General features: G+C 57.8%; 6 protein-coding genes across 6 annotated transcripts; 3 read left to right on the plus strand and 3 right to left on the minus strand.

Moving 5' to 3' along the window:
* Nucleotides 1-147: 147 nt before the first annotated feature.
* Nucleotides 148-4,366, plus strand: MFIFM68171_02995 (uncharacterized protein; the record flags this gene model as incomplete). The annotated part of the gene is made up of 5 exons (XM_071058417.1): nt 148-175; nt 287-438; nt 521-3,399; nt 3,479-4,223; nt 4,337-4,366. The coding sequence occupies 5 exons, from the start codon at nt 148-150 to the stop codon at nt 4,364-4,366; spliced, it is 3,834 nt and encodes a 1,277-aa protein (XP_070914518.1).
* Nucleotides 4,367-5,219: 853 nt separating this feature from the next.
* DPH3 (Diphthamide biosynthesis protein 3) lies at nt 5,220-5,556 on the plus strand (the record flags this gene model as incomplete). The annotated part of the gene is made up of 2 exons (XM_071058418.1): nt 5,220-5,417; nt 5,494-5,556. 2 exons carry the CDS (start codon nt 5,220-5,222, stop codon nt 5,554-5,556), a joined length of 261 nt encoding a protein of 86 aa, XP_070914519.1.
* Nucleotides 5,557-5,927: 371 nt separating this feature from the next.
* MFIFM68171_02997 (uncharacterized protein) lies at nt 5,928-6,441 on the minus strand (the record flags this gene model as incomplete). The annotated part of the gene is made up of 2 exons (XM_071058419.1): nt 5,928-6,160; nt 6,264-6,441. 2 exons carry the CDS (start codon nt 6,439-6,441, stop codon nt 5,928-5,930), a joined length of 411 nt encoding a protein of 136 aa, XP_070914520.1.
* Nucleotides 6,442-7,158: 717 nt separating this feature from the next.
* CDC60_2 (cytosolic leucyl tRNA synthetase) lies at nt 7,159-11,485 on the minus strand (the record flags this gene model as incomplete). Its single annotated transcript, XM_071058420.1, has 14 exons — nt 7,159-7,338; nt 7,477-7,974; nt 8,033-8,099; nt 8,149-9,105; nt 9,169-9,526; nt 9,588-10,028; nt 10,078-10,136; nt 10,225-10,392; nt 10,447-10,714; nt 10,774-10,845; nt 10,929-10,979; nt 11,033-11,064; nt 11,211-11,314; nt 11,381-11,485. 14 exons carry the CDS (start codon nt 11,483-11,485, stop codon nt 7,159-7,161), a joined length of 3,360 nt encoding a protein of 1,119 aa, XP_070914521.1.
* A 372-nt stretch (nt 11,486-11,857) lies between these two features.
* On the plus strand, nt 11,858-12,365 carry MFIFM68171_02999 (uncharacterized protein; the record flags this gene model as incomplete). The annotated part of the gene is made up of 3 exons (XM_071058421.1): nt 11,858-12,086; nt 12,144-12,205; nt 12,264-12,365. The coding sequence occupies 3 exons, from the start codon at nt 11,858-11,860 to the stop codon at nt 12,363-12,365; spliced, it is 393 nt and encodes a 130-aa protein (XP_070914522.1).
* A 280-nt stretch (nt 12,366-12,645) lies between these two features.
* Nucleotides 12,646-13,336, minus strand: APS3 (Sigma-adaptin 3A; the record flags this gene model as incomplete). The annotated part of the gene is made up of 2 exons (XM_071058422.1): nt 12,646-13,158; nt 13,268-13,336. The coding sequence occupies 2 exons, from the start codon at nt 13,334-13,336 to the stop codon at nt 12,646-12,648; spliced, it is 582 nt and encodes a 193-aa protein (XP_070914523.1).
* Nucleotides 13,337-13,762: the final 426 nt, after the last annotated feature.

Here is a 13,762-nt window from a genome sequence, read left to right on the forward strand (position 1 = left end):
GTTCTACACCTCTCGCATTCTGGATTGATCCCACAACTTCCGGGCCCGAACCGGGAATAAAACTGCCTGTCCCAGTGCCCTCCCTCGCAGCGACGACGCAACACCCAGCCTCCTCCCCCCCCCCAGAAGGTGCTGCCCGCGCTCGCCATGGCTTCCGAACCATCAGTGGATGCGGGTAAGTCAGCTGCCCGTCCTTCCGGGGCATCTCGAGATGCTCCGTCCTGTGTGACGGGGGTTGCGACAGATCCCTCGGCTATCGGGCTAACGCGAGTTTGATGCTTCCCAGGGGCGCCCAACCTCAACCTCACGGCCGAGGAGAAGCGAGTATACGGACAGCTATTTCGACAAGCCGATTCCGATAGCGTCGGGGTCGTCACGGGCGAGGTTGCCGTCAAGTTTTTTGAGAAGACCAGATTAGACTCGAGGGTTCTGGGAGAGGTCAGTTGACGAAGCTGGCCCTGAAAAAGGGGGCCGTCTGCCCCTGAGTGAACGGAACTGACGAGCACTTTTCTCCATATAGATATGGCAGATTGCGGACAAGGAGAACCGGGGCTTCCTCACACCGGCCGGTTTTGGCATCGTCCTGCGGCTTATTGGGCATGCGCAGGCAGGCCGCGAGCCGACTCCCGACCTCGCTCTCCAACAAGGCCCCCTGCCGCGGTTCGAGGGCTTCACACCGACTCCCGCGCCGCCGCCGCCGCCGCCCACGGCCTTGCAAACCCAAGCGACAGGTGCTCCGGGTCCTATCCGAATCCCGCCGCTGACGCCCGAGAAGGTGGCACAATATGCCGGTCTTTTTGAGCGGCAGCAGCTCCAGAACGGCAGCCTGCTCCCTGGGGAGGAGGCCAAGAAGATCTTTGAGAAATCGGGCCTCCCCAACGAGGTCTTGGGCCGTATTTGGATGCTTGCGGATACCGAGCAGCGCGGCGCCCTGGTCTTGACGGAATTCGTCATCGCCATGCATTTGCTCACCTCCATGAAGACCGGCGCGTTACGCGGCCTTCCCAACATCCTGCCTGCTGCTCTCTACGAGGCTGCCACTCGGCGCGCTCCCGTCGGCGCCACCATCCCCAGGCAACAGTCTCCAACGTCGGCGACGCCGCCCATCCCGGCCATCCCGAGGCAGCTCAGCGGGCCAGGGGCTATGCCGCAGATGCGGACGGGCAGCCCCCTTGGCCGTCCCCCGGTGTCGGCGCAGACGACCGGAGACTGGCTGGTTACGGCCGCTGACAAGGTGAGATTCGACCAGCTCTTTGACGAGCTGGACAAGGGCAAGAAGGGTTTTATTACGGGGGAAGAAGCCGTTGTCTTTTTCAGCCAGTCAAATCTTTCCGAGGATGCCCTCGCTCAGATCTGGGACCTCGCCGACATCAACTCGGCGGGCCGTCTGTCAAGGGATGAGTTCGCCGTCGCCATGTACCTGATTAGGCAACTGAGGAGCAAGCGCGACGGCTCAACCACGTTGCCGACGACTCTGCCGCCAAATCTCGTGCCGCCGAGCATGCGCACCCAGGTGCGCCCGCAGACGGCTTCTTCAGCGTTTGAGCCTCCGGCGCGCCCTCAGCCGAAACCCTCTGCCCTGGACGACCTCTTTGGTTTGGACGACCTTCAGCCGCCGGCGCCGACTCAGATTCCCATCGGCACGGGCGGATCGGCACCCGGAGACCCTTTCGCGACGAGTATGAGCCCGGTAGCACCGTCATCCCCTGCTAGGCCGTCTCCCTCCACTTCCACCTTTAAGCCTTTCGTCCCCTCGTCGTCGTTTGGCCGCGGCCTCACTGCCCAGGCTACTGGGGGTTCTAACGCCTCGGCCACGGCCAAGCCTGCTCCTCCTGCGGCTTCCGCCGAGGACGATCTTCTGGGGGACGCCGAGCCCGAAATGAGCAAGAACCTTAACAACGAGACTACCGAGCTTGCGAATCTGTCCAACCAGATCGGGTCGCTCACCAAGCAAGTGCAGGATGTGCAGGCTCAGCGCACCGCCACCCAAAACGAGCTGAGCCAGGCCAGCGCCCAGAAAAAGAACTTTGAGCAGCGTCTTACCCAACTCCGTGCCATGTACGAGAAGGAGGCACAAGATGTCCGCTCCCTCGAGACTCAGCTCGCTACCTCAAAGAACGAGACGAAGAAGCTGCAGGCCGAGTTTGCCATGGTCGATGCCAGCTACCAGGAGCTGACGAATCAGCATCGCCAGGTCGCGGCTGCACTGCAGGCAGATCAGCAAGAGAATGCCAGCCTTAAGGAGAAGATCCGGACGGTCAACGCCGAGATAGCCCAGCTTAAGCCCCAGATCGAAAAGTTAAAATCGGAAGCCCGGCAGCAGAAGGGACTCGTCGCCATCAATAAAAAGCAGTTAGCTACGAACGAGGGCGAGCGGGACAAGCTGAAGGGAGAGGTCGAGGACCTCACGAAGAGCAATGAGGAGCTCGCCCGCCAGATCCGCTCCAGCTCGCCGCCGCCAGCCCATGTTGCCAGCCCGGCGCTGTCGACTGCAAGCGCTAATAACCCGTTTTTCAGGCGGACGGGCAGCACCGACATTAGCGCAACTTTTGCCTCTCCCATCAGGTCGTTCACCGATAAGACTTTCGACGACGTCTTTGGCCCTATGGCGTCGGGCGGCCGGAGCGGCACGCCGCCGCCTGCTGTACCTGCCGCGATGTTCAAGCAGAACACTGGCACCTCTACTGGCAGCGTCGGTTCGTTTGCAACCCCTGCCTCTACCAGCCCCAATGCCAGCCGGCAGCCGACCGTGGCCGCGGAATCCGCGGGACCCGCGTTTCCGGCCTTCTCTGACGGCGTCGACTCTTTGAGTACCTCTCGTCAGGTCTCGCCGCCTCTCAGCCGGACCGAGACAAACCACGAGCCGCAGCCAAATTCTGTTACCTCGCCCATCGAGCCGTCGGCGACCGGCCAGAGCGTCGCGTCGGGCTCGGGCTCGGACGCACCTAGGTCGGCCTCGGCCACGTCAGCCACGGAGACGAAGCCTGCTGCTAATGCCTTCACTGCAGGGCCGGAAGAGTCGAGCAAGGGCCCTGCGGCCGGCAATGAGTCGGACCCGTTCGCCGTGGACCAGGAAAAGGCCAAGGAGGATTTCGAGTCGGCATTTGCGAGCTTCAAGCAGGCCAAGGCTGCCGCGAGCTCGAGCAGTGACACGGCAACGGCCTTCTCAACCTTCAACACCGAGTTCCCTCCCATCTCGGAGCTTGAGCGCGAGGACGAATCCGACACGGAGAGCGAACGGGGCGGCTTCGATGACGATTTCGCACCCGCGTCACCTCCGCCCAGGGGTTCTGAGAAGGCCACCGAGTCCAGGTCGGCGTCTCCTACCGTCTCCAAGTCTGCACCGGACGCCGCTGCCGCTGCGGCCTCGCCTGCCGCACCCGAGCAGCCGGCTGCGAGGTACGAGAATCATTACTAGGTTGCTTGTTTATCTCGCCTTGCTCGGCCGTTACGGGGTGGAAACTGACGCCGTGTACAGCGAAAAGCCTGTCGCCACCTCGGCCCCCTCGGCTAACCTCAACAAGCTCAGCAGCTCCAACGTAGATGACATCTTCGGCGCAGCCGGGGCTGCCCCCGTCGGCACTGCAAGCCGACCCGCAACCGCCACCCCCGCGTCTAAGGGCGCCTTTGACGACCTGGACGACGACTTTGAAGGTCTCGAAGATGCCAAGGAAGGCTCTGCCGACGACGACTTTGCCAACATCTCGCGATCCGGCCTCGACGACTTCAACCCCGTCTTTGACAGCAGCCCGCCGCCGAGCCAGCCCAAGAGCGAGTCTGCCAACGCCGGCGCGCCTTTTGGCGTAGAGAGCAGCTTCGACTTTGGATCGCTGTCGACTACCTCCGCCGCGAACAGCACGGCCGGACCCGCGTCGGCCGTCACGGCGCCCACGCACCAGAGCAAGACGCCGTCTCCTCCGGGCCCCCAGTCGACGGCCGAGTCCCATGACTGGGATGCGATCTTTGCCGGGTTGGACGAGACGCCTACCGCGTCGTCGCAGACGCTGGCTACCACCACCGACGGCGCCGGGAATAATGGCAATGCCACTGGGAACGGGAACGGGAGTGCCAATGAGGCCGGGCAGAGACCCAACGCTCCCGGCAGGGCTCTCACCGAGGAAGGGGAGCACGACGACCCGATCCTGAAGAATCTGACCAGCATGGGGTACTCGAGGCAGGAGGCGGTGGCGGCGCTGGAGAAGTATGACTACAACCTGGAGAGGGTAAGCAAGACACCCGCTGCTACTGCTGCTGTTACCGGAGGGTTGAGGGTGAGGGGCTGGTGAGAGCGTGTTGGAGTCTAGGGGCTGACGGTTTATCTTTTACGAATTTGCAGGCGGCGAATTACCTTGCTAGTCAGTCTTGAGTCTCGGTCTTGCTTTCCATTTTGACGGGGATAGTTAGCGGGATCCCAAGCTGAGCGGTTGGTTTGTTGAGGTTTTGATGTGGAAGGGGGATAGAGAGAGAGAGAGAGTGTGAGAGAGAGACAAAGACAGAGAAAGACAGAGAGAGAGGAGGTAGGCGGTGGGCAGGTACGGGATTTGAAACCCTGAGCGGGCGGGCAAATTGCGAGTGGGAGGCCCTGATGAGTGATACCTTTTTGTCCTTCCCATTTATCTTTTGCTTTTATTCACAATTGGTCTTTATTTTTTTTTATTTTATTTTTTTTTTTATCTTTTTTTCCGTTTCCCTCTCTGCCTCCTCCTATTTTCCTTTGTCTCTATCAATCCGATGGACCTGTGGTTTCGCTACCTTTGCATCAGCTTCAGGGGTCTTGGTGTCGTGATTTTTTTTTTTTTTTTTTTTTTTTTTTTCTTTTCTCTTCCGATCACTCATTTGCTAATCCTAATATTTCTCTCCCTCTTACATCCCATAGTAGCTGTTGGATCAAGCAAGCTGTGCATACGGCTCCTGTGTACGCGTAGTTTTAAGGTACCTTATGCATGTGCTCTGGGTGGTACATGTACGTGTACTGTACTGTACTGTACCATGAATTGCTTTCGAATCTTTTCGTGATCGAGTTCTGGGGACTTTAAGTGGGCCCTGCTGTGCTCTGCCAAAGCTGCCCCGCGCCAAGTGCAAAGGATAAGATAGGGATTTGCCCCTCCAAATCCTTTTTCCTTCTCGATGCATCAACGAACGGACAACCGTCGAGTCATCGCCAGTATCATCTGCATATCCGCATCTCTGGCGCAGCAGTGAATTGAGAAACCACAAACATGGCTGACGACGAGCAGTACTCGATCTACGACGAGATCGAGATCGAAGACATGACCTTTGACGAGACGCTGCAAATCTACCACTACCCCTGCCCGTGCGGCGATCGCTTCGAGATTGCCTTGTGCGACTTGCAGGACGGGCAGGATATCGGCGTGTGCCCGAGCTGTAGCTTGATGATCAGGGTCATTTTTGAGGTGGTGAGTCTCGCGTTACCCGGCTGTCGTGGGAGGGACAGATGGGGGGATGTGTTTGCTGACGGGGTTTGGGGAGCAGGATAATTTGCCTAAGCCACCCGAGGCAGAGCAAGAGGCTGCGCAAGTGGCCGTTGCTGCTTGAGGGATGCAACAGCGCAGCGAGATGGGAGAGCTGCGGCGTCCGTCCGTCCGTCCGTCCGTCCGTCGGGCGTACGATACCGCCACCCTCCCCTCCCGCACCGAGAGAGCCGCCGATCGGTCACGACGCAACGACAACGACGACAGCACCGACGCGTCAGATGGCGGAGGTAATGGAGCAGGGTACACTGTCTTTCCAATTCCGTGAACAACGAGAAGGAGAGCATAGCACATGTTTTGCTCAGAATCACCCAACCAGAAATCCACGCACATTACGCCACCACATCCCCCCTATTCCCACCCCACGCATCGGTACCCAGCCCTGGCAAAGCTGACCAACCCCTTTTGGTCGACAGCAAGACCATGAAAAGATAATCACAGCAGTGCCATGCCCAATGCGCAGCCAATCACCAATCCCACCACAGGCCCCTCCACACGCAAGAAATTCGCGCCTGCAGTCGGCACAACGCTGGCCGTGGCAGCCGTGGCGGCCGTGGTGGTAGCTGTGACAGTGGTGGCCGTAGTGGCTGATTTGATTTCATATTTTTCATTGTCATCATCGTCAGCCATCCGTCCCATGAGCAACAGCAGTAGTAACTTCTTTAGAGCTGGGAGGGAAAGACAAAAGGGAGATAGAGGCGTTGATAGATGGGGATGGGGATGGGGATGGGATGGGGGATAAAAAAAAACTCGAGCCTTTGAATGACATACCCGCACCGCCGGCACCTCCCCCCGTCGTCGTCGTAGGGAACACCGTCGTTCTCGACACGATTGTCGACACCACGCCCGTCACGGTCGGCGTGGTCGTGATGGTGGTGGTCGCCGTGCCCGTTGTTTGGGCTGCCGCGAGGCTGCCTAGGAAGAAGGGGAGGTAGAGCGAGGGGCGCATCTTGTTTGTTAAGTCCGCGGAACTGTTATTGATATGGGTTGTTGGAGCGAGTTACGGGGCTAGCGAGAGAGGAGGATGTCGATTGGAACGATTGATGGACCTGGGAAAGACGAGAAGGGAGAGTTCAAGAAGGGGGAGGGGAAAGGGGGCTACGAATTGGGTTAGATAGGGGCCGAGTAGAGTCTAACTACGACGGGAATCTCATGAGCAATCAAGAAAGTATGGACCCTTTCGGAACAAAGCTGCTACTTTGCCTTGCTCAACCGGGATTTATGGTAATTTGCGGGGCATCATCGTGGTATAATGGAACGAGTCAGATCGATATTTAGAAAGACGGACCGGACCTCAGCTATCACAGCTCGGTGCCATTCTCCGGCGCAGGGAAGGCCATGTCTCGACTACGCACCGTCTTGCGAAGTTGCGTGTGGAGACCGTAGCTCGGGATGTGTATGGACTAGGAGTTAGAGGCCGCGTCGATGAGGATGACCTCAACCCTACGTCCGCTACCTCACCGTCTACCTACCAACCACATCACATGCGACATATCCCTCCATGACAAGCCATGTCAGCATGACTGTGCAATGAAGTCTATTGCGCACGTCATGACCCACTCTTATTTGCGAGGCTGGCCCATCTACACTAGGTACCGCAGTATCACACACGGATCAGATGGAGATCCCCGCTCGGAACAGGCAGCGCTAAATATGGTCTGTCCGTCTAAACGTTCTCAAAAAAGAAGCTCGGCTGCCCGGGTAGCGCGGACTCGGCCACCGGCGCCTTGATGTCGACCTCCTCGCCGTTGGCCGTCAGGTCCTTGCCCTTCTTGCTGTCCTCCTCGACAGCCAGGATCTGCACCGACTCGAGGCCGGCAGCCCGCTTCAGGCCGGGGACCATCGCCTGCAGAGCGTGTCGGTTAGCATCCACTTCCACCGCAACCAAAAAAAAAAAAAAAAAAAAAAAAAAAAAAAAAAAAAAAAAGAGAGAGAGAGAGAAAGAGAGGAAGAACCAAACGAGAAAAACAAGGGGCACACATACCAAGAGCGTCTTCTTCTCGTCAAACGCAAGCTTGCGCGACAGCACCGCCTCGGCCGGCTCGCCGTCCCGGAGGCGCTTCTTCAGCGCCTGCACGAACGGCATGGCCTTCTTCATCTCGCCCATCTTGCCGATCCGGCCGTTGAGCTCCTTGTCCTCGATCTTCTGCGAGTTGGTCGCCGGGTCCCAGACCTCGTTGAGCAGGTCAATGTACTTGGCCTGCCAGGCGGGGAACGACTCGGTCAGGAAGATGGTGAGCTTCTTGGGCTTCTTGGGGTCGAAGTCGCTCTGGCGGCCCTTGGCCATCTTCTTGAGCTGCGCCGACTCGGCCGAGTTGATGTTGGACGCCGTCTGGCGGACGTATTCGCGCGCCGCCGTCAGAGCCGGATCCGCCGCCGGCACCTCGGGCCACCTGGCGAACTGGATCGACTTCTTCTCGCCGAGGATCTCGAGCCACACGTACTCGGCCCAGTGAGGCGCGATCGGTGTGAGGATCAAGGCCTGCGGCATGTCAGCACACTGCGATACAAGGGTGAGATGGAGTTTGTGGAACACGTGCCTGTAGTCTGATATACTTGAAGACAAGCTCCTTGTGAAGGGGAATGCCAGCCGCATTGCAAGCCTCTCTGTCTCCAAGTTAGCGCTGAGCCTTTCCAGAAACAGGGCGGCACAAACCTGTAGGTGTCGCGCGCATTCAGGAAGTCGTAGTGGGCCGCCTTGAGCGCCAACTTGTACGAAGTCTCTTCGTATTGCTTCCTCGCCTCGTTCACGAGGGCGTTCATCTCGTTGTCGAAGAGAGCATCCTGGAAGTCGTTGAGCGGCCCGGTCCTGAGCTTCTCATCCTTGACAATCTCCTCGATCCACTCCTTGTTGGTGTAAAACCTCAGAATCGTGTTGTCGGCAACGTCCTCGACAAAGTTGGAATCCGAGATTCCGTCACCGGCATCGGCAAGCGCCACACGAGCGGCATCAGCACCGTACTTCTTCACGACATCATCTAGAGTCATGAAGTTGCCAGTGGACTTGCTCATCTTCTCGCCATTCAGCTGAAGATGCCCATTGGCACGGACCGAGCGAGGCCAGTACTCGCGGGGGAAGAGAGCGATGTGGTTGTACAACCAGAACGTGAGGTGGTTCGGGATCAAGTCTTTGCCGCTGACTCGGATATCAAGCGGGTAGAAGTACTCAAAGTCTCTCCTCATCCCCTCTAGAGTCGCCTTGGGGATTCCAGACTTGGAGATGATCTCGTCTGTCAACTTGGTCCGGCAAAAGACATAGTCCCAGACTTCGTCAATCATCTGCTCCGGCGCGATATTGCCCTTACCCTTCTCCCGACCGAAGAGATCTTTGTGCAGCCAGGGGACAAGGGTATAGTAAGCCATGTAGATAGTCGAGTCGCTCAGACTCTCCACAAGGAAATTGTGATCCCAAGGGAGCTTCGAACCCAAACCGTAAGTTCTTGCGCAAGCCCATTGCCTCAGCCAGTTGAGCACGCCCTTGAAAGCATGCTGAGTATCCGGGGAGTAGGTCTCGAGGCCATTGCCGTCTTTGTTCTCGACGTACTCGAAGGCGATATGACGCCAGGAGTCCTCACCATAGTCTAGATACCACTGATCCAGGAGAGCGACGGTGCTGTGAAACTTCTGCGTTAGCCGACTAAACTGATGTCATGGAACGTTTAAAATTGAGACTTACCACTCGTCGCCCGATCTCGACACGACCTTGTTCTCGGGCTCAGAGTACGCGAAAGCATCCCCGTTCTTGATCAGCTGTTCCCTGACCTTAGGTTTTGCGAGCTCGACCTTCTCTCCCTTGAAGTCGCCGACCTTCATGACACCCTGGTAAAAACCCTCCTTGTAGGCAAGCTCTTTGGCTTCTAGGAGCTGCTTGGCATCCTTGGGAGAGGCGATCTTCAGCTTCTTGACCAGGTGGGGAGCAAGCAGGTCGGAAGTCGGGGTCTGAATGATGGGGATGATCTCCAGGTCGGCCCACTCCTTCTTGATACCGTAGAAATCGGGTTTCTTGGCCAGCTCGGTCATCATGGCAAAGTCGTCTAGTTCGGCGTCAGCTTGGAGGTCAAGCACAAGCACATATGGCTCAAGGCAGCAACATACCAGGAGAATCAGAAGGAACGGATGTTACAACACCGGTACCCTTGGTGGCCAAGACGGACTCCATAGGAAGGACGCGGACCTGAGGGTGGAAGCTGAGAGGTGCATGGACAAGGGTGCCGATGATATCAGAGCCCACGAGGTCCGCCGCCTTCTCAGGAACACCCTCCTTCTCGAAGATGCCCTGGTACGCCATATTCCTCGCAGCCCTCTCGGTGATGACGAAGTACTCCTTCTCGGAGGCCTTGAAGACCCCGTAGATCAGGCTGGGTCCGACGAAGCAGCATACTTGGCCGTACATAGTCTCAGGCCTAAGGGTGGCTGGGCAGAGGTACACGGAAACGCCCTCAGGGATCTTGCCTTTGAGGGCCTCGGCAGCCTTGGGAGCCCATTCCAAGACCTTAAGCTTGAGGGCAGTGTACTCCTGGGGGAGAACGCCCTCGCCTATCAGGTGTTAGATTTGTGTAGTCACGGGTTGTCTGGGATGACAGACCTTCGCTCCGATCGTGATCCATGCAAGGCTGGCCATCCTTGATGGAGTAGATGGTGTAACTGGCTATTGTTCAGCTTGGCTGCAGCACGAAATTGCAGGAATCCTCGACAGGTCCAGCCGAGGGACCATTCAGAGGGTTTCACATACCGCTTGCCGAACTTGACCTTTTCCAACTCCTTCAGGCGGATCATCTGCCACCTGACGAAGGCGTCATAGTAGGGATTGGCATCGGTCGTCACAAACTGGCGTCTCCAGTCGATACGCGCGCCGAAGTTTGTCAGGTCCTTCTTGCACTCCGGCGGGAAGAACTGAAGCCTGCGCTTGTGTTAGGCCATGGAGGAGTCGGAAGAACAAGCTACAGGAACTGACCAGTATTGCGGGTCTGCGAAAAGGTGAATCTCCTCTAAGGGAATGCCGACTGAATGCAGAATCTGCCACTGATATTTCGCCTTGACCGTCTTTGCAGCAGCCTTGCCCTTCTTGGCGTTGAACTTGGTCAGGTCTTCCTTTGCCCCTTTGGGCGCGGGGGCGGCCGGAGCGGGCTCCTCGTCGGCCTCCTCCTCGTACCGCTCGAAGTCGCGGCCGAACATCTCGACTTCTTTGACGAGCTTATCGGCGGACGCCTTAATGGGCAGACCTAGTGGGTATTAGCGAACTTGGCAGAGTCCGTCTCTTTGCGGAACGTCTACGGCATACCTGTGCAGTGGTACCCGAGAGGGAACAGGCTGCGCTTGCCCTGCATCCTGGCAAACCCAGTGTGGAATTCGACTACAAGGCATAACGGTTAGCCAGGATACTGGACCATCGCCGCAGATAACGCCATGTTTTGCGAGGTTCCAAGAGGTCCATACTCTTGCTAAAGCTGAAGGCATGGCCTGCATGCAGACGGCCGTTCATGTACGCTAGAGGTCAAATCAGCACACCATCCCACGCCGTCCCTCACAGCCGCACATACGGTACGCAATGGTGCCGAAGAACTTGGGAAACCTAAGTCATTGGGTATTAGCAATGGAGCCCCGTGTAAGTCGTGTTTTTAGGCCGGCCAGCAGCCGCCATTCTCGACCAACATGCCAAGAACTCCCGGCTCGTCCCATGTATGCCACTCCGACCTGAGGTATACTGCATAAACGTACTTCTCGCGCAGCTCGTCGGCGCTGATGGAATCCAAGGGGAACTCCTCGGTTGACGGAGCATCGACCTCGAAGACACCCTCCTCTTCCCACTTCAACTGGTATTTCTGCGCGCGACCAATCAGCCAAACCGCCCTGTCTGTCGTCTACAAAGCATCCACACAATCCCGAACCTTCTCGATCTCGATGAGGGTATCGCGCTTCTCGGTGCCCTTGAGTTCCTTGGTCTTGGAAATGGCGAGGCCCTCCATGGCCTTGGGCACCGTGGTGTCGGCCATGGTTGCTTACTCGCAGAATCGGGATGTCCTGTTGAGGATCGAGATCGTTTGCCTCGCCGAGCAGCCAGGGACTTGCAGACCGGGACCGATTTCGCAGCGATGCTGGGTTGACTCAGATGGACCCGGGAAATTTTGAGTAACTCCGCTGTCCGCGGCTGGCAGCGGGATGGAGGGGCAACGCGGGGTCAAATTTGGGCTGCTTCAGGCTGGTGGGGTGAAGATGTGGCGCTGCGACTCCGCATTAGCCACAGCAAAGTAAGTGTAGCACCCCTGTCAGGCTGACAGTCCAGGATCGACCGGGATCTTCGTGAGGCTCAACTTTTTCCAACGCCGTTCACTCACGGTAACACCCGCATCGGACATCCCGTCGCCATGTTTCCCACACTCGTGCGCCGGCTGGCGCAGGCCGCAAGGCCGCAGCTCAATGCAGCATCAGCAACCCCAATCAAACTCAAAAAAGTATGGCCGCCCGATCTCAAGTCCATGACGCCTCAGCAGCAACTTCGTTTTGAGAAGAAGTACAAACGGAGGTTGAAGCTCGCTACCGCCCGCCCGCGGTGGGATAAGGCTGTCAGACTGGGCCAGTTATTCACAATTGCTGGTATGAAGACCAAGGGCTGTGGGCGTGCCATCGCATACTGATTTGCTTTACCTCCAGCCGTTCTGGTGTACATGGTCCTCTTCATGGATTGGAAGGACGTGCCAACACCATTTAAGCCGGTGAGGGATCCAATACGTATTCCCATTTTCTTCGTCCCGAATCTGACATTCAATCTAGATCCGCGAGAAATTCTATGGCTTCTTCGGCGTCTTTACCGAGGAGACGAGGAAACTGGAACGGAAGGACAAGGCTTCCCTCCCGCCAGCGAGCGGCAAGTAACCTCGGCATGATGGGCTGTTGAAGGATCGCTGTCCCCTCTCCCCCCTTCTGTAAAGTAAACATGTACCATCATGAGGAGTTTCTGGCGTTAGAATACCCCGGCAACAATGGCATGACATGGCAGTTTGGCCATGATATAAATGCATCGTCCCGGATCTTCCCGGTTGGCCCGCCTCGGACCGCGATTCAGATTTTTCTCTCCCTTTCCCCTCCCCCCTCTCCCCTCTCCCTCTCCTCTCCCGTTTTCTGCGTTTCCTGCATGCCACCAGACGGCGAGGTATCACCTCCCATGCCAGACAAAGTTCCCGCCCATCCCCAGCCCGGCACCCAAACTCCCTCCCAACCCACCGCCCGCTCCTCCGCGCCCTTCGTTGACCGGCCGCTTGGCCACCGTGCCCTGCGCCCGCACCCCCGCAACGATCCGCTCCATATTCGTCTCAATCACCACGCCCCCGACCACCATCTCCCCCAGCGTGGCGTGCAGCGTCTCAAAGTTGAAGATCAGGTCCAGCTCGCAGACATTCTCGAAGAGCCGGTCGAGAGCCTCGACGTAGACCTGGATCAGGTCGATGAGCGCCAGGGGCGATTCGGTCGACGTGGAGATGATGATGAAGTAGAGGGTCGCGTAGTGCCGGTATGTTACCAGCGATGGGATGTCCTGCTGTTCGTGGGTGGAGCTGGACGAAGGGGGTGTGAGAAGGGGCGGCAGCGGGAGGAAGTTGCAGGACCCGGGGGGCCGGTTGGAGACGAGGGTGAAGATCTCAGAGATGAGGCGTTGTTGGAGAGGGGTGTCCTATTTTGGGGGGTAAGGGGGGGGGTGCGCGTACACAGGTTAGCGATGGTGGGTTTGGCGGGGTTGAGGAGTGGATGGAATGGAGGGACGGGGGGACGGAGGGACTGACTAGCTGGGTGTAAAACTTGGTCAGGCGCGGCTGGCCTTGGCCGTTAAAAACCAGAAATGCGTTGATCATGACGGGGGAGGAGCGTGTTATAATCTGGTGGTCATGGTTGGTGTAGCGTAACGACTGACCCCGATTACTCGAATTGCTGATACGATAGGGAAAGCGTTCCTGGACACGGCGGGGACATGACGTGCGGCAGCTGACGCTAACCCGGCAGCTGTCAATATTGTGATCCGTGCATTTGTGATTGGCGCGGCATCATTGGCGGACAGTGTCGCTTGCCTGCCGGCACTTGGAGCTGCAGTGGGGCTGTTTGAGCTACCATCATGCGAAGCTCTGCTTCTTCAACGGCCACATTCTTTCCCCCGCCCAATTCCAACATTCAGCAAACGATACCTCGACTATTCCGACAAATTATCCGCAATCCGGTGCGAATATTTGTTTTCCGACATCACGTTCGGCAGCTTCTTTACATTGGCCACCAAGAGCTCTTGG

The sequence above is a fragment of the Madurella fahalii genome, assembly GCF_045866475.1.
Source record: "Madurella fahalii IFM 68171 DNA, scaffold_2, whole genome shotgun sequence".
Taxonomy (NCBI): Eukaryota; Fungi; Ascomycota; class Sordariomycetes; order Sordariales; genus Madurella; species Madurella fahalii.